This window comes from Lutra lutra, chromosome 4 (assembly GCF_902655055.1).
Source record: "Lutra lutra chromosome 4, mLutLut1.2, whole genome shotgun sequence".
Taxonomy (NCBI): Eukaryota; Metazoa; Chordata; class Mammalia; order Carnivora; family Mustelidae; genus Lutra; species Lutra lutra.
This window is the reverse complement of record NC_062281.1, coordinates 96719486-96745996: the sequence shown is the minus strand read 5'-3', so window position 1 is coordinate 96745996 and position 26511 is coordinate 96719486. Positions and strand designations below refer to the sequence as shown.

Here is a 26511-nt window from a genome sequence, read left to right as displayed (position 1 = left end):
CTAATTTAAGAGATTAGAAAAAGAGCAAGAGATTAAACTGAAAGAAAGAAGAAAGGAAGGATAGGTAAAAATGGAGTTTAATGAGTCAGATAACAGCAATAAATAAAATCCAGAAGGTAATTGATCAAGAAAAACCAAAAAGGGCTTGTGTAAATATGAGAAATAAGCAGTTACCCTACAGATACATTAAGATTCACCGTGACATTGTTTTTAGTAGCATAATATTGGAAACAACCAAACTATCAAGAGGGTTCTTAAATAAATAATGGAGCTCTAAATAGGGGGAAACTGTGCAGCTGTAGGAAAAAATAGATATGTCCGTACATATTATATATATGTATATATATACACATATATACACATAAAATATATGCACATATATATGTGTGAACTCTTTGTGTTCTAGAAAAATCTTGACTACATTGTTAAAAAATGCAGTGTATTTAGTATAATGTATACTAATGCTATCCATTTGTGTGGAAAAGGAAATTATGATTCATATATTTATATTGATCTGAATATATTGAAATCTCTGGAAAGGTAAACAGAAAGCTAATAGGAATGGGTACTTGGAAAGGATGGGAACGGGGCATATAGGTTACTGTGAGATGATCCTTTTCATGGCTTTATACTTTCTGGTTGAGTTTGTTGCCTAGTTAAACAATTAACTAAAATGATATTTAAAAGCTGCTTTTCTTTGACTGATTATTAAATGTGTTTGAAGACTCATTTTGGGTAAGGAAAAAATCAGCTCACTCTATTTAATTCCACAATACTTAACAGTTATGTACAAAAGGCAAGGCATAGTTGGGAATAAAGAGATCACATATGGTTATAGCCTTCTGGTTGCTGAAAATGTCGGGCAGACAGGCAGATACGAGTATAATACAACTCAATACAACAGAAATACAGAAACAATACAGTGGATGAACAGGGAAAGCAATATGGGAAAACCTTGCAAAGGAGATATGGCTTGAACTGGACGCTGAGGGACATGTAGGACTTTGACAACTGGTGATGGGGGATGTGGTGGGCAAATAGGGATGAAGGAGACATTCTTTGGATGGAGGGAGAATCACATGCAAAATCCAGCATGCCAGAGAGCGCATGCATGGTTTCATTCATGAATGGAGCAGCATAGCCATTTCTGGGGGGCGGGGGTTGTAGGCTGTGTTTGCTGGTACAGGGACAGTCTTGTATTGGAGTGTATGTCTGAGTACAGTCTTTTTTTTTTTTTTTAAATGGGAAATTGCAAATATATACAAGTAGACAAGATAGACTATTACAACATATGAGCTCCAACAGTTACCAACTCATGCCAGTCTTGTTCTGTATATACTCTACCCACTCTTCCCTGCCATCTCCTGCCATATTTTCAAACAGATCCCAGATAACATCATTTATTCTGTAGATGTTTCACTGTATGGCTCTAAGACAGGGATTCTCTCTCTTTTTAACCAGTTGGAGTGCAGATTTCCAGGAGCTTCATAGATGTCATAGTTTATTTTTAATGATTTTCTGTTTACATGTTTAAATCAATAAATAAGGTTCACAGTTGCAATTGATTGATGTGTCTGTGAAGTCTCCGGAGTTCTCTCTCCATTTTTCCCCCTCCCTTGTAATTTATGTTTTGAAGGAAGGCAGTTGTTTGTCATAAATCATTTCTCACGGTCAAGATCTTACAGGTCACATCCCTGTGGCCAAGCTCTGTGTGTTCCTGTCGTTTGTATTTTCCGTAAATTGGTAATTGAATCTGGGGGTTTGACCTGATCTGGGTTAATTTTTGTTTGTTTTGGTTTCGCTTAGTTTTGTTTTGTTTTACTGTATAGGTCGTATCGTGGTTTCCCATCAGGGATACCTAATGTCTGGTTCTCTCTCTTTTTCTGATTTTAGCAGCCACTGCTGATCATGTTTCTGTTTTAGTCATTCTTTGCAGAGTAAAAAGGATAAACCTGTGTACATTTTGGTTTCCATGACGCTTCTTGTCTTCCATTTCTTAGTCCTTCTACATACCCCGTGCAGTAGAGAATTTCTAAATGTAAATATAGGAGTAATTGCTTTCAAGTGACCTTTCAAAACCGGCACCAAACAGTTGCAAGATGTTTTTTGGATGGAAAAGCAGTTTGTCTCATTGTGATGGATTTCCACAGCCTTGATTGTTTGTGTTTTATATTTCACTAGATTGTTCTTCCAGTGCGTTAGAAGTAAGGCAGCGGGGAAGCAATGGTGTGGAAGTATCCCGTGGCAGGTAGGAGTTATTCCCGTCTTCCAGCCTGCTCTCCCAAGACTGGTTAATCTGTGGTGTCACCAGAAAAGACCTTGAAGTCCAGTATAAACTGGTTGGTCTTCATACTGTCTCTGAAAGATAGTTCTTTTCTTTAAGCAACGTAGACCCTATTGGGTCTTCTAATTCAAAGGACTTCTTGTTTATAGTGGTGATTTAATCATTTGCCTCCTGTTTCACTTAAATAATCAAGGTCTTAAATGGAGTCACTGTTCTATTTAGGAAAAAATTTGGATTTACTTGATTGATTTCAGCATCTTGTTATAGACTGGTATCTCCTTGATGTTGGTATAAATAGGGTGTTATTCGTAAGCTCCTAGACCGTGAGAGACTGACAGACACCCAGAGCATGAGAGGCTCAACCCAGGGAAGTGGCAAGACTTTCGTGGTCGAAATGTAGCTCAGACTTGTCACTCTGGCTTCCTATAGTGAAATTGCCCTAAAGCCAAACTCCAAGCATAGGACATTGTATACGTTTGAGGATCAGTTCATCTCGAGAGAATAATTTTTTGTGAAAGGTATACATTGTGGCTATTGCAACTGCAAAAGCACTTGATTGGGTCAGTGCTTGTCCTTGAGACCCAGGAAAGCAATGGTCGCGGACAGAGAAGGAACCATACTTCAAAAGTACTGTCCAGGAACTAATACTTCATGAGTTAGGCACATAGTCCTTTTGAGAGCTTAAAAATGGTCCCAGGAATGTTCAGAAATATCGGACTACTGTTTCCATTTCCTCTGGGAAAAAAAAAAAAGGCATTCTAGATACAATGCTTCCATTAATGTTTTATATTAAGGTTTGTTTTTTTTTTTGTCTTTTAGGAGCCTTGTTCCAGAGAACATTCTGTAACCAACAAGTCTCAGCATGCCTCGGAGCCTCTTCATTGTCTTTCCACCCAGCAGAGAAACCCTTTCAAGGTGCTGGACAAGAATCAAGCACCATCTCTCTGGAAGCAGTTCAGCGAAGGCGAAGGTGAGGAAAAGGTGACTGATAAGCCAAAGGAAAAGGGAGATGGGCTCATGGATCAAAAGAAAGAACGGAAGCCTGAATCCAACTGCTGGATGAAGAAAGATCTCTCATCTGGCCTGGTGGAGGGAACGAAAAAGCAGCCTGTACCTCAAGAGCAGCAGCGAGGGGAGAAGACGGAGTTTCAGCATGAAGCCAAGGAGAGGGAAGGGACGCGCACAAGAAACCTTTCTGAGGTTAAATCCAAGCAGTGCCATGGTGAGGAGCTGAGAAAACCATGTAGGTCTCTTTGGGAGAAGTCACACGTTGAGAGTCATCATGTCCAAAAAACGTCAGAGCCTCTGAGGGAAAAGGGAACCAATCCTTTGCCTGGGATTATTCACAGTCAGAACCCAGTAAGCAAGCCCCAGAAAGGGGAACAGGTCAGCAAAGAGCACCCCAAGAGCAAGGAGGTGAGAGAAACAAAGGCAAGGGATGGTTCATGCTCTCAGACCACCCAGCAGTCGGAGCCTGGGGATGGGCCTGCTCCGGGAGGACCAGCTGCACGGTGTGCACCACTGGCCACGGTCTGCTCCCCAGGACAGAGGCCAGAGGCGGCCTCCAGCTGTGGTGACGGTGAGGAGAATAATGCCGTTTTCACTTCCTCTAAGCCTCCCTTGTTCTTTGACTCGACTCCGGACTCACAGAAGGAGGAGAGCCTCCTGTTCCCTGGTCAGAGTGTGCAAACAAAAACATCTGTCTCAGGTGTTTCCAGGAAGGCAGAGTCTTCAGACCCAGCAGCCCAACGTGTGTACCTCACAACACAACTGAAGCAAAAGAAGGTAATTACTCCTGACCCACCGTGTGCTTTGTGTTTAAGGTCTGAGCAGTGGTTGGTGGGGGCTATAGGGAAGTCAACTGTGTCAGTGTGAGAAAGGTTTTGTAGGTGGATAGTTAGGTTCTGTCTTTTCCTGGGTTTATATTTGTGGATTTAAAAAAACAAAACAAAACCCAGGTTTTCACACATATACTCAAAGGACCCTAATTGCAGAGTTTTCACATTTTAGATTCTCTATTCTGAAACTATCTTTCTAACAACTTGAGACAAGAGATCATCTTACAGGATCTGTTTTTCAGAGCACACTGAAGTCAGTGAACATCCAGGCTCTTCCAGACAAGGGTCAGAAGTTGCTCAAGCAAATTCAGGAGTTAGAGGAAGCCCTTGGTGCTCTTGCCCTCTCCCCAGAGCCAGGTAAAATGGGTTATGCCCCAGAACTCGAGGTCTGCAGGAACTTTAAAAGAGACATTCGACAAGACCTTTCAGTAAAGAATCTGTTGCTCCATTTACCTGTCCATTTGATTATCTACTTCTGAGCTTTTCAAAATGACCCCTGTGATTTATAAAAGCTTCCTTCATTTCCTGTGGACTCAGGCTCTTTTCCATCGTTTATAACTTTTCAGTGCTGTGCCCTTGAGGTCTTCCCCAGCTTATAGGAGTGGTTGTGATCCCACCCCTTCTTGACCTCCGCTCCCACATACAGTTCCTTTGCTTTCCTGAATTACAGCCTGTTCTTTTCTTGGTTTTTTTTGAGCAGACACCAATGAGAAGAGTAACACTCCAGTGCCACAACAGAGAAACTTCACCAGATCTACCACTGAGTCCCTTCCTTTGGTGCCTCCCCAGCCCCTGCAGGGTCAGGGTCTCGAGCCTCCGGGTTCTCAAGGAGGGAAGGCTGCCTGCCCAGCAGCTACTGGGGGATCCAGTCTTGGCTATGGAGGTAAGATGCAAGGGCCTGGGCCCAGTGTGAATGGCTACTCCTGCATGTTTAATGCTGCCTAGGAGAGGTCTCTGTGCCCGTGTGAAGGGGGAAGCCGTTCTGGAGGTGTAAGTTGCCCACGTGATGCAGATCGTGATGCTTAGCTGAGCTTGCACAGTGTTGAGATTTCTGTGCCTGCTGTGTTCACTGACCTTGATCACAAGCCGTAATCAGTTAACCCGGGGGCTGGCATGTGGGAATCCTCTCGTAAATGTTTGTGAATGAAAACTCAGACTTACTCCACAGTGAGGGAGGCACACCAGCGGGCACATTTGCACATTGTGTATTAAGGCCGAGCGGAGAAGCAGCAGAAGTCAACCTGATGACCAAAGACCCACCGAGAGCAGTGAGGCCCTATTTATTTATTTATTTATTTATTTATTTATTAAAGACTTTTATTTATTTATTTGACAGAGAGATCACAAGTGGGCAGAGAGGCAGGCAGAGAGAGAGGAGGAAGCAGAGAGCCCGATGGGGGCCTCAATCCCAGGACCCTGGAACCATGACCTGAGCCGAAGGCAGAGGCTTTAACCCACTGAGCCACCCAGGCGCCCGTGATGCCCTATTTAAATGAGTTTCTGTCCTGAACTTTCCAGAAAACTGTGGCTCAGAAGTAACTAGGTTGTATGTCTTAGGATGGGTTGGTTTGCTGATGAGGAGACAGTACCTGAGCTCGCTGGTCCGGTTGGCTGGCAGTGACTGGAAAAGCTAAGGCTAGTTTTCTCCCAGCTGAGGGGCCCGAGCGATCTAGAAGGGGAAAAGGAAGGAAGCAAGGAAACAGAAAAGGGAAGGAAAGGGAGAAAGTGGAAGAGCGATAGTTAATGGGGGTAAGAAATAGACTAGGAGCTGGATACAACTGAGGGCGGCCTAAAAAACAGAAAATGCGCTTGTTTCGGGGCGCTTGGGGGGCTCAGTCGGTTGAGTGTCCAACTTGAGAGTCAGGTTTCGTGAGATCGAACCCCGCATTGGGCTCCGTGCTCTGCAGGGAGTCTGCTTGTCTCTGTCTCTCTGGGGGTGGGCCGACCCCTACTTTGCATGCTCACATGTGCACACTCGTTCTCTCTCAAAATCCTGGCACGGCACAGTCAGTGTGTGACGTGCACATCAGGGGGTGTCCCTCTGTCTACCTAAAAGTCCACAGACATCCACTAGCCCAGCCTTCCCTGTTGCTGGCTTCCCTTCTTTGCATCCAGCCCCAAGGAGCTTTTCTTCCTAAAATAATGGTGGCGTTACCTTTTCCTCTGCCACCTCTTCAAAACTGGAGGGGGAAAAAAAGCCCACCAAAAATACTCCCAGCTCTCTTTTTCATCTATTTTCTGTTATTTTGCCCTTGATTTTTGGAAGCGTGTGGTTAAACAAACGGAAAATGGGGTTCGTGGAGCCTGTGAGAAAGGAAAATCTTGGAGTGAGAATTTGTAGTTTGTGCAGATCGGTTACCTGGTGAATCGTGAGTTGTGAGATTGCAGCACTCGTGACACCTTTCCATACCACCTGTCTGTCTGCAGGCCCTCCACAGGATGGCCCTCATGCTACGTGGAGAATCATCAGTAAAGCCATCGATGAGCTGCATGCGTCACTTGAGTCGCGGCCGGGAGAGACAGCCATGGCGGAGGACCCAGCTGGGCTGAAGGTGAGCTGGGGGAGACTCGAGGCGCAGCATGTCCTCCAAGAGTGTCCCTGCACCATGGACAGGGAGACCCTGGGGGCTGCCTGGTGGAGCGCCCTCCTGATGGATCTTTCCTACACATAATGCTTTCGTGGCTTCTGTTGGAGTGTTTTCTCCTTCTGTTTAGCACTGAGAAAAAACAACACCCACTTTTTTTTTTTTCTTAAAGCCGTAAGGTTCTGTAGGTCAGTAGCAATAGAAGACCCATTTATTGAGCTTCAGGGGTGCCGCAAAGATGCAAAGGATTTGCTGCTCTTAACTGGTTGGGGGGGAAGTGCATCTACAACATCCGTGAAACAGAAAAGGACACAGGAACATAGGTAAAGTGTGCACTGTACTGGACCACAGACAGTATACCGAATAAGAGAGAAGGCCCCGTAGGTCAAGCATTCTTTGTTGCCTGTCTGCCCTGTGCCTTCACAGAGGTGCAAGCCCAAAGGAAGCAGAGGGGGTAGAAACCAAACACTCTGGGTAGAGAGAAGGTGCCGGGAGCAGGACCAGCAAGTGAAGGTGGGGAGCAGGTGACGTCCTCGAGTGGGGGTCTCCCTGGCAGTGTGGTGTGGCACAGGGAAGCAGCTCAGAAAGACTTGCTCCAGAGATGGGACGAAATCATCTAGAATCTCAAGCCAGGTAGTTTCCTGAAGGTGATTTTTATCACAGAGTGCAAGATGAACTGGAGTTAAGAAAAGACTGGAAGGGGGTGTCCGCCAAAAGGCTATTGAAATTTACAACTCATGGTGCGAGGGGGACCTTGCCTGCAGAGAGGAGAGTCACTTTTTTTTTTTTTTTTAAAGATTCTATTTATTTATTTGACAGAGATCATAAGTAGGCAGAGAGGCAGGCGGGGTCGGGAGGGAGAGGCATGCTCCTTGCTGAGCAGAGAGCCCGATGCGGGGCTTGATCCCAAGACCCTGGGATCATGACCTGAGCCAAAGGCAGAGGCTTTAATCCACTGAGCCACCCAGGCGTCCCAGGAGAGTCATATTTTAAGAGAGAGAATGAGGAAGAACCATTGGAATGGCTTCATCAGTGAAAGGAAGGTGGCCAGTCAGAGGTCTTGATTGCAAGCAGTAGAAACTGCCTGGCTGATTAAAGCAGACAGAGGGAGACTTACTTGAGGGGGTTGGGGATGCTCTTGATAGACATGCTGGCCAGTAGGGGCAAGTCTGTCCTGGGCAGTCCAGGACATTCGGCCACCCGAGGTGAGAGGTGGGGTCAGGGACCTCCAAGGTGCTGTGGGCAGCCCATGACAGCCGGATTATTGGTAGGATCGCTTACAGAAAAGAGGAGAGGAGAGCATGGAGTCATTGGAGTTAGGATCCAGCCCCTCCTGCGGAATTTATACTCAGCTTTTGGTTCTTCCTTTGTCAGGTCCCTTTGCTACCACACCAGAAGCAGGCATTGGCCTGGTTGTCATGGCGGGAAAGTCAGAAGCCACACGGAGGAATTCTGGGTGAGTCTGGTGTTATGCTAAGAGCAACATGTGTATTGTATGGTTTCATTTGATCCTTTCGACAACTCTGGGGTGGGCACTATGCTGCCCCCCTTTTACAGGTGAAGAAACTGAGGTGCAGGATGGTAAAGCAACATGGTCAAGAGTACACAGCTGGAGGATCAGGCAGGTCGTGGCTGCAGGCGGTAGAAGCTGACGTGGCTAATTAAGCAGAGGGGGAATTTATTCTCTGGTGCGACAGAGAGTTTCTAGGAGGTGTGGGGAGGCAGGCTGGAGGCCAGATGTCTATGAGCATGGCCAAAGCCAAGTACAAACCTGAGTGTCTTGTGGGAACTCTCATGGCTGCTTTGCTCCATTAGACTCTAAAGGAAAGCATTGCCACCCCAAAGTCAGAGACTCCTGTCTCCACCCTTTCCTGCAGAAAGGGATTCACAGGAGCCTCTTTTCTCAAGTTGCTTGCATCTAAATTGAGCTCTTGTGGGAGTATGTGTGTTCTCCCGAGGCAAGGCACACTGCCTGGGACTTAGGTGCAGGGAACCCTCAAAAGCAAGTTTTCCATGCTCTTCTTTGGAGACTCATCAAACTAAAAATTTCCGGGGCACCTGGGTGGCTCAGTGGGTTAAGCCTCTGCCTTCAGCTCAGGTCATGATCTCAGGGTCCTGGGATCGAGTCCCACATCGGGCTCTCTGCTCTGCAGGGAGCCTGCTTCCTCCTCTCTCTCTCTCTCTGCTAGCCTCTCTGCCCACTTGTGATCTCTCTCTGTCAAATAAATACAATCTTTAAAAAAAAAAAAAAAAACCTAAAAATTTCCAAGGTGCTCAGCTTCTAGAAAACATGACAGGTGGCCACAGTGGCTAGGAAGTAAGTGGCTGTGACAGGGCTCCCCAGGACCACCTCCAGGGTCAACGATTTGCAAGGAGGCGGCACAGCATATAGCCATACGCATGGCTAGGATTTCTTGCAAAATAAAAAAATAAAATTATTTTGATGTGCTGTGACTCAAAATCTGCAAAGGGAAAACCACGGGGCAAAGTTCAGGGGACACCAGGTGGAAGCTTCCAGAGGCCTTTCCCAGTGAAGTCACATGGGGTGATGACATGCAAAGATGTTGCCAAGCATGGGAGTTTGGGCCTCGGCTGTTTGCTGGGGGCTGGTCTGTCCTGAAATGCCAGGCTTCCCGAAGCAAGGCAGGTGTTCGGCATAAGCCACAGTGTTTGTGCACGGAGTGTAGGCATAGTGAGCTGCCCTAAGAAGTTCTGGGAGTCGTGGGAACCCTGCTTGCTTTGGAGTTCGAAGCCAGATGTGAGCCAGAACCCTTGCTGGGACATTTTACTTCTGCTTATGTCAGAATGATTATTTAAACTGTTACAGTGAGGGTGAGAATATTTTTTAGGGTATAAATAGCAAATTCAGTGAGAGAGAGGTTCAGTGATGGGCACAATGACAGTGTCTGAGAAATGTTAGTTTATGCTCCGCTTTGATGAATAAGGGAATGGAGGACTGTTTTGAATTAACTCCCTCTGCTGGATCTTTCTGATTGGCGGAGTGAAAAAGGACGGGGCAGTGTCAGCAGACTGAGACAGCCAGCCAGTGAATGCGTTAGTTAAGTAACAGTACAACACACACAGGAGTGAGGTCTAAATAATAAACTTTGAGTTTTGCAAAGGTCATGGTAAATGTCTTTGATCTTGATAATGAGGAGGGGGGGGCGAGGGTTCCTCCTTGTTCCCAAGGTCGAGGATTTGTTAGGGTCAGAAATAATAGTGCCTGAACGAGCCGTGGCTGCGCATCAAGGACTCAGGTCTACCAGTGGTTTCTTCTGTGGAAGTGGATGTGATTCTTTGCTCTAAGTGATAAACTCTCTGACTTCGGTTTTGCTTTTCCAGCGGATGATATGGGATTAGGGAAAACCCTGACGATGATTGCACTCATCCTGTCCCAGAAGAATCAAGAGAAGAACAAAGAAGAGGACAAAAACACAGCCTTGACTTGGCTTTCCAGAGATGGTATACAAATGCCTTCATAGCTTCTTATTTCCTAAACTGTCTGAGCCAGCGGTGAGTGGGCGTGTTCTCGCTGTGAAAGAATTTGTGGTCCTGTGTCATTAATCGATCAGAAAACCAGTGTTAGACTCTGTCCTCTGGCACCATTTCTGAGGCTGAATCTGCTCGTTACCAGTGATCATTTCCTCTTTTGCCATAAACGTAACCTGACCTGTGATTCGAAAAAAGTGTATAGAGAAAGCCAAGCCTCTGGAATGGCTCTGATGATTCTTGTTAACATAAGGACACAGGTACAGGGCCGGGTCAAATGAGTTAATACAGAATTTTTTAAAGGAAGGCCCGTCACAACCTCTGATTTTAGCAGAAACTGTTTCCAAGTTTTCTGAAATTCTGTAATTTCCCAATTCTAGACAATTTCTCTCTCACCACAGCCGCTGTTGTTAAGATAAAATAACTGTCTGAGTACTTTCAAGGTCCTATGTGTAACATGTCAGCAACTCCACATCACACGTGGCCTGTCTTAGGGGTTTTGTACTTGTGTTATAGCATGGATGTAATTAAGTTATGCTTTCCAGAAAAAAGTAATAATACCCCCTGTAACGCATCAACTCAGGACAAGGTAGGAAAAGATCCCACTTCTACCTCTTAACCACCGTGGAAGCACATTGGGTTTTTTAGACCGAGGCCACAGACTACACCCTTTCCTCTCCCTCTAGCTACTCTCTCTGTCTAACCTTTATACAAGGGAAAATAAGCAGTTTGAGTCCTTTCCCATTCTATTCTATGCTGTGTGTGGAAATAAAAGCAATAGTCTGTTAAAAATACTGATTGAAGGAATAAAAGTCAAGAGGAAGAGGAGGTACCTTGAAGGAGTTTAAGACTATTTAGTGAGAGCAACGAGGTGTTGATTTTTTTTTTTTCCCCTCAAGACTCCTGTGAGTTCACTTCCCACGGAACGCTGATCATCTGTCCTGCCTCCCTGATCCATCACTGGAAAAACGAGGTGATGAAACATGTGAGCAACAGCATGCTAAGAGTCTGTCTCTATCACGGGCCCAATCGGGATCAACGTGCAAAAGTGTAAGTGCAGAAACACGGCAGTGGGCGCGAGCCCTCAGCCTCTTGGCTTGAGCGGCCCTATTGGCCTTCCTGTTCCCCGCAAGCTCTCAGGTAGTCAGGACTCATGGTTCTTGTGAAGACCGAAGGCACTGTCACCGCCCAGCATCTGTCACCTGTGCTAAGAGATGCATCTTTGAAGAGAATGGTGTTCTTTTCTTCTTGTCACCATCCTCAGCAAGAGCGGCTGTGCGAGGTTGCCCGAGCTGCTGAGCTCTAGGCCAGGGAGCCCTGGAACAGGGGTCTGCCACAGTTATTGCATTCTTGTGGAATTTCTGATCCCAAATTCATATTCTTTTTCCGTTCGTGTGAGTGCAACCAGCCCAGTCTTACAGAGCATCTTGGTAGAATATTAATGATTAGTTGGTGTAGACTGGCTGTGTTTTTCACATAGGAATCATCTTAAGAAGTTTTAGATTGAAGAGTTTAGGATTAGACCCAACTGAACTCCCCAAGGAGGAGGATCGGGAAGGAGGAAGGAAAATGTTTCCCCAGATGGTAATTTTAGTCCCAGTCTTTGCCTTTTGGCTTTAAAGGATTTTTTTCTTTTTTAAGGTTTTTTTTTTTTTTTAATTTTTAATTTTTTTATAAACATAGAATGTATTTTTATCTCCAGGGGTACAGGTCTGTGAATCTCCAGGTTTACACACTTCACAGCACTCACCATAGCACATAACCTCCCCAATGTCCATAACCTCACCCCCCTTGAGGTTTTATTTTTAAGTAATCTGTACACCCAATGTAGAGCTCAAACTTCAACCCCAAGAACATCAACCCCAAGACCAAGAGTCACATGTTTCACCCACTGAGCCAGCCAGGAACCCCTAAACGAATTGTTTTTTGTTCTTAATTGTAATATGATGGTCTGGGTTGAATACTTGTTGATCTAATCAAGAACGGAGTTGTTTCTGCTTCTAAATAATCTCCCCAGCCTGTCCTATTGGATTATTTTATCTCCTAAAGAACAGAGCGGTAGTCTTTTAGAGGTGACTTGCAAAAGCCGGGGCCTTAGGTCTTACACCCACTCTCATGAGTGAGGGTCACTGTAGCAGACGGAAGGTGTCGGGGCATCAGTGACAGGCCTTTGTCCCTTCTCCAACAGAATACTGTCAGTGGCTGGCCTTTGTTCTAGATAGTTTTTTTTAAAAGATTTTACTTATTTATTTGAGAGAGAGAGAGAATGAGCAGGGTGGAGTGACAGAAGGAGAGGGGGAGGCTGACTCCCTGCTGAGGAGGGAGCTCGATGCAGAACTCAATCCCAGGACCCTGGAATCATGACCTGAGCCCAAGGCAGACGTGTAACCAACTGAGCCACCCAGATGCCGCTGTTGTAGATAGTAGTTAAAAATAAATTGTACCGGGCACCTGGGTGGCTCAGTGGATTAAAGCCTCTGCCTTCGGCTCAGGTCATGATCCCAGGGTTCTGGGATCGAGTCCCGCATTGGGCTCTCTGCTCAGCAGGGAGCCTGCTTCCCTTCCTCTCTCTCTCTGCCTGCCTCTCTGCCTGCTTGTGATCTCTGTCAAATAAATAAAATCTTAAAAAAAAAAATAAAAAATAATAAATTGTACCTTACTTGATTTGCACTTTAGTCATACGTCATTTGGTATTCAGAATGTACTAGTTGACTGATTGGAGTCATTCTTAATTCTTCTCTATGTTATGCTAAGCCAGCGTGTAAACAGTGCTCCCTCTGAATTAGGCAGATCATTTTTATCAAAGTATTTATGGACATTCTCCCAGGTGCACAGTATTAAGTTTCATTGGAAAAAAGATTGTGCCTTTTGATAAGAATCTTTACATGTAAAGAGCATAGGCAAGGTAAACTCAAAGCTTACAGCATGTATTTTTTTACCCAAATGTCAAGGCTGGATTAATGGGTTTTCAGAAATCCGTTATAGGATAATAAGGCAAAAGATCAGATCTAGATGAACAGTGCTTTGAGGGTTTCTTACTTCCTTGGGACTTCAGCATCAATCTAGCTCAAAGCATTACTAAATGTTAATTCCTAACCCTACCCTACTCCTGTTGTTGTCAGATCCTAACCAGCTTTATATGACTCCAGCTAGAGATTTTTCTTTCTGACTCATGCAATGGGACTAGGGAGACCATTTAGCTGTAATAAGCAGACTATAAAAATGATCAGAGATAAAACATAAGGCAACGAGTAAAATTTACCTCTCCTGAACCATGTATATGTGGATTAAGAACATGAATTAATGAATTCTGCCGATATGTTTCCAGCCACGGGCATTTTCATAAAGGGATCCTTTCCACCTCTCCTGTCAGTCATGGAGGGATTGTTTACCATTTGCTTTGTGTCCTATCTGTGCAGCCTCTCTACGTATGACATCGTGATCACTACCTATAACCTTCTGGCCAAGGAGATTCCTACACAGAAAGGAGAGGGAGTGACCCCCAGTGCAAACCCCAGTGTGGGGAAGGTGAGTCTGGGAGCCACACCTCATAATTTTTTTTTTATATAAGATTTTATTTATTTACTTGAGAGAGAGCGAGCACAAGCAGGGGGAGCAGAGGGAGAAGGAGAAACAGGCTCCCCGCTGAGCAAGGAGCCCAACGTGGGGCTCGATCCCAGGACTCCGAGATCACAACCCAAGCCTAAGGCAGATGCTTAACCGACTGAGCCACTCAGGCGCCCCCATACCTCATAGTTTAACCAGAGTCTTTCCACAGCATCACACACAGCAAAGGTACCTTCCTGTGAGGTCAGGTGTGGCCTAAACATTCCATCTGTGGAAGGGGAAAGTTCTTTCCTCTCTTCCTTTCCTTTTATTCTAGACATCACTTGACTGTGGGAGCCTCACCTATTGCACTGTTTATCTTAGAGTCTTCCGGGGTGTACTCGTAGGATATTTTTTATATTTACTGTGAAGACTAGTATTTTATTTTTTTTAAAGATTTTATTTATTTATTTGACAGATCGCAAGTAGGCAGAAGAGGCAGGCAGAGAGAGAGGAGGGAAGCAGGATCCCTGCTGAGCAGAGAGCTCTATGTGGGGCTCCATCCCAGGACCCTGGGATCATGACCTGAGCCGAAGGCAGAGGCTTAACCCACTGAGCCACCCAGGCCCCCCAAGGACCAGTATTTTAGGACAAGTATTTTTGTATTAAGTGCTAATTGCCTGCCTCTCTTCTGCCTCCCAGGGAAAGAGGTTGCAAACGGTAAAGCCACAAAGGGGCCCAGGGCTAAATGATAACCAGGCGAAAACCCTGATTGTCTGAATGTTCTCAAGGACGCCCAGGGTCCTCTCAGTGACTCAGCATGGAGGCTTTTTTGTGTATTTACTGTGGGGCGTTTTTCTCCTAAAAATACAGTGCTGTCCCCAGAACAAATCTTTTGCACGTTCTTATTTTTTGTCTGATCTCCATATTTGCGGAAATCTTTAGAATGCTTCTTCAGCACAGCAACTCTGACTTCTTGTTGATAATGAACTATTCCCATCCCTTAGTGGTTCCTCACGGCTTTCAGGATAAGACCCTAGTTCCTGTACCTGATGTATGAGGCTTTTGATGACCTTGCCCTGCTTGGGCGTCCCTCATCTTCTACGGCCCAGCCCTCCCTGCAGCATCGCATGCTCAGTACTGGGGATGTGTGTCTGTCCTGCTCTGTCATGGCTTCTGTGCCTTTTCCTTCTCTCTGATGGAAGGCTTTGCCTCCATGCCTTTTCCAGGTTAATTTGGTTTGTTTTTTTCACCTTCAAGAATCCTTTAATCCTTTGTTTAAATGCCGCTCTTAGCACCTTGAGCTTATTTATGTCCTTACATGCAGAGGATAATTCAGCGGATACTGAGTATCCGCTATGTGCCAGCTGCTGTCTCAGGTGTTAGGGATACAGCAGTGACCCACACTGACGAGAGTCTTCCAGGATCTACGGGTTATCCAGTGGGACTTTATACATAAACATCGCCTGTGATTAATCTTTCTGCTTGTTTTTCTTCCCGCTCCATTGTGAGCTCCTTAAGGCTAGGAGCTGTGCTTTATGGCTGATTTCGTACCCTACGTTATAAAAGTAGACTTGGCAGTGAAATTTTTTGCAGTGACTTTTTTGTCAGTTTAGTAAATATTTGATTGAAATGGGTGAATTTCCAGGCTTGACACCTAGTGCAGTCCTGACCCACAGCTGTTGCTCATTTTGGAATTGTAACTTGAAAACTCAAGTTAAAAGATTTTTACTCTTTTTTTTTTTAAAGATTTTATTTATTTATTTGACAGACAGAGATGAGAGGCAGGCAGAGAGAGAGGAGGAAACAGGCTCCCCGCGGAGCAGAGAACCTGCTGCGGGGCTCAATCCCAGGACCCCGGGATCATGACCCGAGTCGAAGGCAGAGGCTTTAACCCACTGAGCCACCCAGGCACACCAAAAGATTTTTACTCTTAAGCTTTTTTTTTTTTTAAAGATTTTATTTATTTATTTGACAGAGATCACAAGTAGGCAGAGAGGCAGGCAGAGAGAGAGGAAGAAGCAGGCTCCCTGCTGAGCAGAGAGCCCGATTCAGGACTCAATCCCAGATCATGAGCTGAGCCGAAGGCAGAGGCTTTAACCTACTGGACCACCCAGGAGCCCCAAGCATCTTTTTTTAAATTAAAGATTTGTTTATTTGAAAGAGAGAGGGAGAAAGAGAGTGAGCACAAGGGGCAGAGGGGGAGAGAGAGAGAATTTCAAGCAGACTCCTGATGTGGGGCTTGATCTCATAACCCTGAGATCACAGCCTGAGCCGAAACCAAGAGTTGAAGGCTTAACTGACTATGCCACCCAGGTGCCCCTACTCTCAAGCATCTTAAACTCAAGGATTGGGGTCCTCGAGTTAACTTGTTTATTTCTACCCACTGAGAGTCTCCACTTTTGGTTTCTTCAGCTTAATTCTCATTTCAGTATACCCAATCTGAGCCCTCAAACTGGACGGCGAGAGTGAACCCTCACTACTCGTTCATTGTTTCCCCTCCTCTTCTTGAAGACATGTACATTTTTCCATACTGTTGATGATGTCACTTGGGTTTCTTCCAGGATAGTGCAAAAACACCTTTGCTTCGAATAGTCTGGGCTCGAATCATACTAGATGAAGCTCACTGTGTGAAGAATCCACGAGTTCAGACTTCCATGGCTGTGTGCAGGCTGCAGGGCCGGGCCCGTTGGGCTGTCACTGGAACCCCCATTCAGAACACCTTGTTGGACATGTATTCACTGCTGAAGTGAGTAAAACTCCTCGGGATTATATAAATGCGAACCAGTCAGTTAACCCTTCATCATTATTGCATATCTCACGACAAAGCTCCAGAACATGCCAGAGTATCTCACGTAGGGGATGGCAAGCTTCTCTACCTTTAAAGGGCAAATGAATTCATATTATGAGAAGATAATCAGCTGATGGCCTGGCAGATACAGGACTAAGATTCTATCTAGGCCCTATATATGGAAAAATATAGGATGGATTAAAAGGAGACAGAAGCCCTCTTTCTTCAGTCTAGTGAATGTTTTGGGCTTTTTCTGTTTTAAAGCGTATGGCCTGGGGTCAGGCCTGCTATTTATTCGAAGCAAACAGAAAAGAATGCTCATTTTAAAGCCCTTGCTTTTATTCAAGTCAGCCCATAAGAGAATACGGAATTTCTTTGCTGGCCTTTGAAGCTTTAGGAATAAATTCCAGCTGTTGGTTGTATGTCCTTTTGTGATGATACAGATATTGTTAATGGGAAAATTCACATTTTATAATGTGCTTTTGTTATCAACTTAGATTCTTTTGATGTGTCTTGCAGAGCTTTAGTATGAAATTCACTCTTAAAAAATGATTGGATGACAGATATAACAGAAAATTGGATTTGTTTCTCATCTTGTGTGTTTCCTTGGACCCTTATTTACTCCTTAAACCATTCTCTAATTCTTTTTTCCTACTGTCCCTCTTATTCCTTAACAAAAAAAGATTTCTCCGTTGTTCTCCATTCGATGATTTCCGACTGTGGAAGAGCCAGGTTGACAATGGTTCAAAGAAAGGAGGAGAACGGTTAAGTATTTTAACCAAGAGCCTTTTGCTGAGGAGAACAAAAGACCAGCTGGACTCCACTGGCCAGCCCTTGGTAATCTCGTTTGTCCCTGTCCCTGGGGAAGGCCAGGGAAGGAGGCTGCCCTGTCCTTGCCTTGGCTTGAACAGCCATCTGCTTTGCTCCGGAGCCTCTGAGTGTCCCGTCTCCCTGTGAGGGGGCCTTAGTGGTCATGTGTCATAGTCATCCTGTTTTTAGGGCAGATGGGAGAGCTATCTAGGGCTTGACTAGGTTTCCAGGGTCTGCCATGGGGAATGTACTCTGTAATGCCCAGGTCATTTGTTGGACTTCCATAGCTGAATTCTTCTCCTCCAGGTGATGCTGCCCCAGCGTAAATTTCAAGTGCACCATTTAAAGCTTTCTGAAGATGAAGAGAGTGTTTACAGTGTCCTTTTGGCAAGATCAAGGTGTGTGCAATGAGGAAGTACCTCACATTTATTGTTGTGTGATTCCTGTCCTTGCTTGGGGGTGAGTTAAGGGTCCAGTTTCTTCAGACTGCATTTATAGTGTTGTTGATGACTTGGATGTCTACCTTCCTTTTTCTGTTTGTTTTGGTTTTTAAATCTCCCTTTCTCTCCCTTCACCTGTTCTCTGGCTTACCTTTGTCTTGTATACACACTGAACCTGTTCTTCATCGGCTTCCTTGCGTAGAAGCCAAACAGTGTGGTCTCTCTACACCAGGTACATCTGGTTCTGTGGGGCTATGTTGGGAAAGAACATCTCTTTGACCTTCAACCTGTTACTCAGCATCTCATTGGAACTTAAAAACAACAAACTGCTCTGTAATCCTTCTTGTCATGTGTTCTTTGTATTTTCTTTAAATCTCTTGTCCTTCCCCAAATTCTAGATTTACCCTTTCCTGCTTGGTACCTTTCATTTCCAATGTGAATTTTTTTTTCTCCTTGTTTACCTGATGTAATATTGTTGTATTTATTGATAAATATAAACCAATACTAATTAATATTAACATTACAATATGTTATAAATTAATAGCTATCATCAGACATAATATTTATAATATTAATGTGTTTATTGACACTTATTTTAAAAAATGATTTGGCTTTTTTTTTTTTTTAAGATTTCATTTATTTGACAGACAGAGATCCCAAGTAGGCAGAGAGGCAGGCAGAGAGAGAGGGGGAAAGCGGGCTCCCCGCTGAGCAGAGAGCCCGATGTGGGGCTGGATCCCAGGACCCTGGGATCACGACCTGAGCTGAAGGCAGAGGCTTTAACCCACTGAGCCACCCAGGCGCCTCGATTTGGCTTTTAAAATAATTAATTTTCATTACCTTTGGCCAGTGCTTGCCACGAGCCTGACTTTATTTAACAAGTCTTAGTCAAGATCCTGCTTCAAGCACGGTTAAGCAGTGACCGCTAGTAAACCTCTTTGGTCTTAGCAAACATTCCATGTGCATTTTCTCTTTCGATCTGAGGCAGGTCAGCTCTGCGATCCTATCTAAGAGGGCAGGAAGGTGGGGGCAGCCAGTCTGGAAGAAGCCCCAATAATCCATTTAGTAAAGGTAAGCGGTGGGACACTCGTAAGTACACACAAGTAACAGAGATGTGGATTTAGATCTGGTAAAATTCATGGCTGCGGGATATTATGAATGCCTGGTGTCAGAGACTTGACCTTAGCTAGGAACTCAGACCAAAGCTAAATAAGCCGATCTGCTATCACCAGACCTGCTGATCTAACTTTTTTAAAGTTACTCTTGAAATCCACGTGATTACAATGCACCTAGGTCCATAAAGAAAACCAGTATTTTGTGTGGCTTCCTTGATAGAGGTCAGTTATAGCTATGTTACTGAATCGCAGATCAGAGAAGTTCAAAACAGCCTCCGTCAGTTTGTGATTCTTCCCCATATTTCTGTTGTAAACCCTGTCCTGTTCCATGTGCTTTGTGTCCCTTCGTGGAAGTGGCCCAGGAGTTTGCATCCACCGGGCCTGGGCCCCGGATGGCGGCAAGCTTGCCGAGATCCAGCACCCCCCACGTACTGTTGACCCAGTTGCTGAGACTTCGCCAGTGTTGCTGTCACCTGTCTCTGCTGAAGTCGGTAAGAAGAGCTCTTCGTGTGCTCCCCTCCCCAGCGGCTGCCAGAGAGGTCCATTTCAGGCCTCTGTAACTGGGGTCCAGCCTGCCGGATCAAGGGGAATGGCATTTGGGGTGTTTCTGTTTCTCTGGTGGGACAGAGAAGAGGAAGCTTCTTTATTTTACTCTATATTAGTTTTTATTGATCTTGAGATTATTCCCATAGTGTTGAGAACAGCTTGTATTGGTTTTATTTTTGTAAATAAACTTAATTTTAGAATGGAAAATGTCATTCTGCTAAACCATTCATGGATACTTTGGTATTTTAGGATGTCATAAAGCCAGTTTAGCTACTAGTTTTTTCTGCCTTCAGGCAGCACGGGGCTTTTAAGGCTAGTCATGAAAACTCAAGTGTTTATACAGTTGGAAAAGTTGCCTTAACATTGGCTAGAGGCACATCCATAATTAAGATGAGTCTGTTACTCTTTCAGAGGAGCTGTGGTAATGTGTTTTGATTATCAATAGCTTAATTAACTATACTGCTTTAGCTGAGAAAACAGAATGATCATGTAATCTGTCTGGCAAATCTCTAAGAAGTTCCATCATTTGATTTATCTTTCATCTTGTGAAAAACTTGCAAGATTGAATTTTAATCAGGGTTTCTCTGAGGAAATACCAATGATGAAGTATGAGACATTTTGCTGTGTGAAATGTTAAACAGTCCTCACTTCGTTGGCAAATAAGGTGGCTTGCTTCCTCAACTGTCCACCTGCACCCCCCACCCTGTCCCCTTCCTGTATTCTTCTCAGGCCCTGGACCCGGCAGAACTGAAAAGCGAGAACCTCGCCCTTTCTCTGGAAGAGCAGCTCAGTGCCATGACATTGTCTGAACTCTGTGACACGGAGGCGTCTCCCATCATTTCCCTTAACGGTGAACGGTTCAAGGCAGAGCTTTTTGAGAACACAAGAGCGAGCAGCAAGGTACATTTGTCACCTCTGTTCTGATAGAAAAACTTGGATTTTCTCACACATTTTTTTCTGTTTGTGAGAGCGACACGTTTGTCCAAGCGTGCACAGCCATTGAATGGCGAGGCTAGAACTATTAGATGTGAGCTGGTCCAGTTGCCCCTCCAGTCTTAAGTTCTTATTTTATTTCACGAATATAACAAGTCTTATTACCTAGTGGGCTCTCAGAGAGTGATTTGGGCCGGCCCCGGCAGCAAGGCACGTTTTCCATCATGGATCACTGGGAAGGTTGCCTATCAGGTTTACACCAGTGACAGGGCCTCAGTGAGTGAGCAATTTGTTTCGGGAAAGCTTTAAAGGAGAACAACAAAGACTTGACCCCAGAGACTCTGTAATACATCTGAGTACTAGTTGCTTAGACTTGTTGAAAGGCATCCGTCTGTGAGTATTATTTCCTATTGCCTTCTATCTTCATTAGTCATTTTGTTCTATTTCCATTAAAGCTTTTCGAGGCTGAAGCATTGTAGTAGAGGTGTGTTGTAACTTGAGGGCTGCCTTTCTGTTGGCTGGTTTGGAGTATACACCATTAGTCCGTGTACCCTGAGAGTGGGGCGAGGCCCTCTCTCTCAGAGGCTGCTGTCTGAGGCTGTCTCCCAGCGTCAGCTTCTCTTCAAAGGCTTTTTTTTGTTTTTTTTTTTAAAGATTTTATTTATTTATTTGACAGAGATCACAAGCAGGCAGAGAGACAGAGGCTTCCCACTGAGCAAAGAGCCTGATTCAGGGCTCGATCCCAGGACCCTGAGATCATGACCTGAGCTGAAGTTAGAGGCTTTAACCCACTGAGCCACCCAGGTGCCCCAAGTGGTTCTTTTTTTTTTTTTTTTTTTTTTTTAATGTAACTAGAAATGAGGTCACTGCCAAGGGAATGGTGTTACTTAAGAATTACTTTTAATTAAACTTTCACAATATCTACTGAGGTCTTTACCACTAGTAACTGAGAGAAACACAGGAAGGACACCGTATGTGGACAAACTTCCTGTCGTAGCACCTTCAGAGTAGCTACTGGGTTAAGACTTTGAGTCTTCATAATTTGTGTGCCTCATCTAATAGTTGGGTAGTATTTATTCACAGGGTGTTTTAATGTGAGCCCCTTAATAGCGGTTCAAACCATTTAAGGTTGTTTTACTCAGGGAAGGGAGTTTTGGCGGCACACACCTAACCTCATGTAGAATGTTCCTGGAGTTGGACCCCCCTGCTCATGGACTGTGAGTTCGGCTCTCCCATTGAAGTTTTCTCAAAATACCTATCACTAGCTTTTTATGAGGCAGTCCAAGCACTTACCACAACCTCAAGTCGCCAAGATGCCGGGCACCTCGTGTACCTGCTTCCTTTTTCCCTGTGAATTCAGAATGGTCCCATGTTGTCCTCACTTCCTGTCCAGCACATTTGTTGAGATTGGAAGGCAGCCTTGTGGGTGGTAGGGGCCTCTAGAGGTAAGCATCCAAACAAGGGCAGTACAAGACATAAGCACTGAGGGCGCCTCAGAGTTCATCTGGGGTGGCCCCTTGTTTCTGTGATGAGGCATTCACGTTCTTCACCAGGAGCCCTGAAGGAGTACAACAGAAGAGCTCTTTTCATCTCCCAATTCCTGGTCATTTTCTTCCTCCTCCACCATCCCAGGGACAAACTCCAGGGACTCTGGAGGCTTTCAAAAGGTCCTTTGCATTAGCAGTTGGGAGGGATGAATCCAGCTGCTTTCCCAACTCATGCTCATGTGCACGGTTCTTACAGACCGCTCCCTTGTGGACTCAGATGTGCTCTGAGGGGGTTTGATAAATACCTGGAGAGCTTTTGGGGGAAACCTTAGCAAGTGTCGCTCAGACTGGTGGGTGGGTCTCTTCTTTAACAGCCTTTGGAGTGGGCCCTAAACTGGGTAAAGCTCTTGGATTTTCTCTTCCTGCAAATGTTAGGAGAGTACTTTCTCTGCTCTGGCTCTGTGCTGGCCGCTAGGGGAACGAACCAAAATGAACCAGTCCTCTGTTGATCCGCTTCCTTGCAGCACCTCAGGCCATGATGGCAAGAGATGATCAAGACACAGTGGGTAGTGTGGAAAAGACAGTGCTAGAAACAAAGGGAGCCCTAGTAGCAGGGAGGCAGTAGGCACCTAACCCTACTTTGGGATTAGTGAGGACCCCTAAGAAGTGATGTTGATCTGACATGGAAGGGTGTTCCAGGCAGAGGGAACAGAGTGGACAAAGATGAGACAAAGCATGGCTTAGCAGAGGAGGAACTCTGGTATAACAGGAGCATCATTTGAGGAGGGGCTAAGCTGAGGCCAGAGCAGCATGGAGCTGGCAGGTCATTATCAGGAGCTTGGGTTCGGTCCTTGGTGGGAAGGCCCTGCGGGAGGGGAGGGAAGTGACAGACTGGCATTTTAGAAACAGCCCTTGGGCTGCAGAGAGAAGAGTGGCCTAGAGTGGGGTCAGACCAGAGGCAGGCCATTCAGAAGTTCAGGTGAGGGATGCTGGAGAAAAGCGAATTTGCTGCAATTTAACGTATACTGAATAACATTTCCCAGATTACATCTCTGTTGGTGGAATTGGAGGCAATCCGAGGAAATTCAGGGTCCCAGAAGAGGTAAATGTTATTTTATTATCCAAGTTATTGTTTGTGATGAGTCCAGAAACTCTGATATTGCTGATAGTTCTGAATCTCAGCTTTTTATAAATCCAGGACCTTGAATCCTCCTCAGCAGAAAGCACTGAGGTTACAGCACACATTCTCTATGATTCCTAGTTAAATTATTTGTGGCACTGGTTGAGAAGGAAGTCCCTAGAGGATCAGAGTGAGCTAAGCATCTGGAGAAGTGTTTAAAAGTAGCGAAGCCCCCAGAGAAAAGCAGGGGAGTGACAGGTGCAAAAGGCAGGGTGAGGTGTGTGGTCAGACAGGGAGCCCTGAGGTGCTGGGAATGTTCTCGAGCTGGGTACTTGGATCCATTTGTTGTTACCCTCACATGTGTGTTATGGATCTGCATTTGTATATGTGGAATATTTTGATTTTTTTAAAACTTACAACCCTAATTGAAACATAGCACAAGGTGTGAGGGTAGAGACGTGCCAGCAGCTTACAAGGGCTGGCAAAGGGAGGGCAGCCCGTGCATCCCTTCCCTACAGGACCACAGATCTCCAGATGATAGGAAGCTGCAGCCCTTATTTTAGGCCGACCAACCACTGTATTCTGATCTCATCTAGCATGAAACAAATGACAACCTGGATCTGGAAACAACTGGAAGCATCCTCACCTTGAGATGTGACCTAAACATGTGCCTTTGCCCCGCAGGGGACAGAAGGCCTTTCTGGATCCACATTTGATGACTGAATCTTAAGAGTAACAGGGGCGTTGAGACCCTGCCGATGAATTTGTTTCATCTCTTCGGGGGGGTGGGGGGGCCGCCGCGTGCTGATGTTGTGTTCTTCCTTCCAGCGTCGTGGTCTCCCAGTGGACCAGCATGCTGCAGGTCGTAGCGAGGCACCTTCAGAGACACGGCCTGACTTATGCCACCATTGATGGCTCTGTCAGCCCCAAACAGAGGATGGACTTGGTGGAGGCCTTTAACAGCTCCAGAGGCCCCCAGGTATGAACTGGTCACACCAGAGCTCCGTCATAGAGAGCACAGAGAGCACCTTGTTCTCAGTTACACGGCGAGAACTGCAGTGTAAACACTGTTGCCTGGATCCTTCCCCGTACTTTGAGTTTATTAGACATTTACTGGGGTACATATCGAAGTATACAGGTACTTGAAAGAAAATAAAATACCAGGGCTAAAAGCAGAGGAAGAGCAGAGCTCGTTGGCTCAAGTGATCTCTGTGGACGAGGCCAGCCTTGAAGGGTAGGTGGAAGTTGGATACGAGGAAGTGTGGGGAGATCTGGAGGGACAGAGGGAACATGGAAAGCACTGGTGGCCTGGGGAGGCAGGAAGAGCAGCAGCGGCAGGAGGGTGGAGGGTGCAGAAACATGGGAGTGGACAGAATCTGATTAATGGAAAGTTCCATGAAAGTGCCTTGAGCCAGGCACCCCCCATGCTCTGAATTGCAGTGTTTGTGTATTTTGTCAGGCGTACAATTCATGTTTTGAGGTTGAGTCACAAAAATCAGAAGTGAACAGTTTTCTTCAGGGTGAGGGGAGTGCATCTCAAAGAGTTTTTTTTGACAGCAGAGGGAAATTTGATAGGCACGTGGTACTTATCTGTATTGATCTTGGGTTTGAACCAGAGACAGAGGGAGAGGTGTATTAGGAGGATCAGATCTGTGTAAAGGGAATGCCATGCTTTCTTTTGAAGGTTATGCTAATATCTCTCTCGGCTGGAGGTGTGGGTCTAAACCTGACTGGAGGAAACCACCTTTTTCTTCTGGACATGCACTGGTAATGACTCTGGATTTATCTTGCCTTGTCTTAGCATAGCTGGGCGGGGGCGGGGGGGCTGCTGACTTCTTATGGAGAAGCTGCCCTTTTTGTATTGGGCCATTGCCTCGGCTGCACACCTGTGCACAGGTCCTGGTCTGTACAGGGTTTGGGGCTGTTGATGGCCCCGAATTCCTGAGCAAGCCAGGCTTCAAATGACTGCTTAAAATAGCATTCACCTTACTGTTAATCTTACATCTGTTTCCATGGAAACTGAGAAGAAGTCTTTTTCTCCTGGCTAAGAGCCACATCACTCAGTTTTACCTCTTCAGAATACCATATTTCACGCCATTTGTGGACATCCAGGGAAATCTCAGCCCTGGAAAAGAAGGAAAAGCTTTACTCCAAAAGGAAAAGGAAAAGGAATTTTCTATTCATGTTAGGAATATGCTTAACACAAGGCCCTTGGCTGCATGAGTCGTAAACATTGGGAGCGTAACCGCAAATTTCCTGGAAATAAGATAAATGAGTGTGTGTGTTGGTAGGAGAAAAATGTCCTAATTAGTCTCAGTTTGGGGTTTTCCAGTTATGCCAAGCAGAGATCGCTGCATATTCGTCTGGTTTTCCAGGCGGCCCAGATTGGCACACTCAGGCCAACCCAGTACCATCTTCTGGGAGAATGTGTTTAGGTCTTAGGACTCCCTGATATGTTTGAGGGAGGAGAGCAGAGTGGGAGTTAAATGCTGATTTCTGGGGGCGCCTGGCTGGCTCAGTCAGTAGAGCGTGTGACTCTTGATCTCAGGGTTGTGAGTTCGAGCCCCCCTGTTGGGTATGGAGATTACTTAAAATCTTCAAAAAATAAAGAAATGCGGGCGCCTGGGTGGCTCAGTTGGTTGAGCGGCTGCCTTCGGCTCAGGTCATGATCCTGGAGTCCCAGGATTGAGTCCCGCATCGGGCTCCCGGCTCCACGGGGAGTCTGCTTCTCCCTCTGACCTTCTCCTCGCTCATGCTCTCTCTCACTGTCTCTCTCTCTCTCAAATAAATTAAAAAAATAAAATAAAATAAAATAAAATAAAGAAATGCTGTTTTCTGAAATGGAGGAATGTTGTCCAAGGTTTTAAAGAGATAAGATGAGAAACTAGTTTGGTGTTGATAGCATCTGTAAAGAAGGAAAGAAATTAAGTCTCTTTAGTTAAATCCCAGAATATTAAAAAGGTGTTCCGGGGTACCTGAGTGGCTTAGTCGTTTAAGCATCTGCCTTCGGCTCAGGTCATGATCTCAGGGTCCTGGGATCGAGCCCCACATCGACTCCCTGCTCAGTGCGGGGAGAGTGCTTCTCCCTTTACCCCTCCTGCCAGCTTGTGCTCTCTCTCTCTCTCTCTCTCAGTCACTCTCTCAAATAAATACAATCTTTACAGAAAAAAAGAAAGAGAAAGCTGTCCCCTCTCATTAGGCAGCCGTCATGTTTCCAAGTGACAATCTCAAGTACAGAGGGTTGAGGTGAGGTGACTTGCCCAAGTTCATCCAACTGGTTAGTGACTGAATTGGAGCATTGGTTCACCTGTGTTACTTAAAGTTACTTAAAGTCAGCTGGTGGTGGTGCTGAGTTTCTGTTGGCAAACTGACCTGAGTTTCTCATTTGAGGGCAAGAAGGTATCTGACACTAACCTTTCCGGGGCCAGCGTAGCCAAGGACGGGGATTTGCGAGCTCTCTAAATATTTTAGGCCAGATGGTAACTGTTTTAGACCTCTCAGGCCCCATGGGTCTCTGTCCTGCATTC

General features: G+C 45.5%; 1 protein-coding gene across 2 annotated transcripts in view; it reads left to right on the top strand.

Annotated features, from left to right (window-relative positions):
* Window positions 1–26511, top strand: part of TTF2 (transcription termination factor 2) — a 40620-nt gene that overhangs the window by 9525 nt on the left and 4584 nt on the right. Inside the window, exons 4-21 of one of the 2 annotated variants that reach the window (XM_047724625.1) lie at window positions 2182–2248; window positions 3104–4069; window positions 4365–4479; window positions 4823–5005; window positions 6550–6674; window positions 8082–8163; window positions 10050–10169; window positions 11096–11246; window positions 13616–13724; window positions 16307–16491; window positions 17217–17370; window positions 17650–17741; window positions 18772–18854; window positions 19253–19389; window positions 20174–20344; window positions 22908–22966; window positions 23813–23963; window positions 24669–24751. In XM_047724625.1, the coding sequence (XP_047580581.1) occupies window positions 2182–2248; window positions 3104–4069; window positions 4365–4479; window positions 4823–5005; window positions 6550–6674; window positions 8082–8163; window positions 10050–10169; window positions 11096–11246; window positions 13616–13724; window positions 16307–16491; window positions 17217–17370; window positions 17650–17741; window positions 18772–18854; window positions 19253–19389; window positions 20174–20344; window positions 22908–22966; window positions 23813–23963; window positions 24669–24751 (3033 nt within the window). The remainder of the gene's footprint in view (window positions 1–2181; window positions 2249–3103; window positions 4070–4364; window positions 4480–4822; window positions 5006–6549; window positions 6675–8081; window positions 8164–10049; window positions 10170–11095; window positions 11247–13615; window positions 13725–16306; window positions 16492–17216; window positions 17371–17649; window positions 17742–18771; window positions 18855–19252; window positions 19390–20173; window positions 20345–22907; window positions 22967–23812; window positions 23964–24668; window positions 24752–26511) is intronic. The other variant, XR_007126510.1, reaches the window with a different exon arrangement.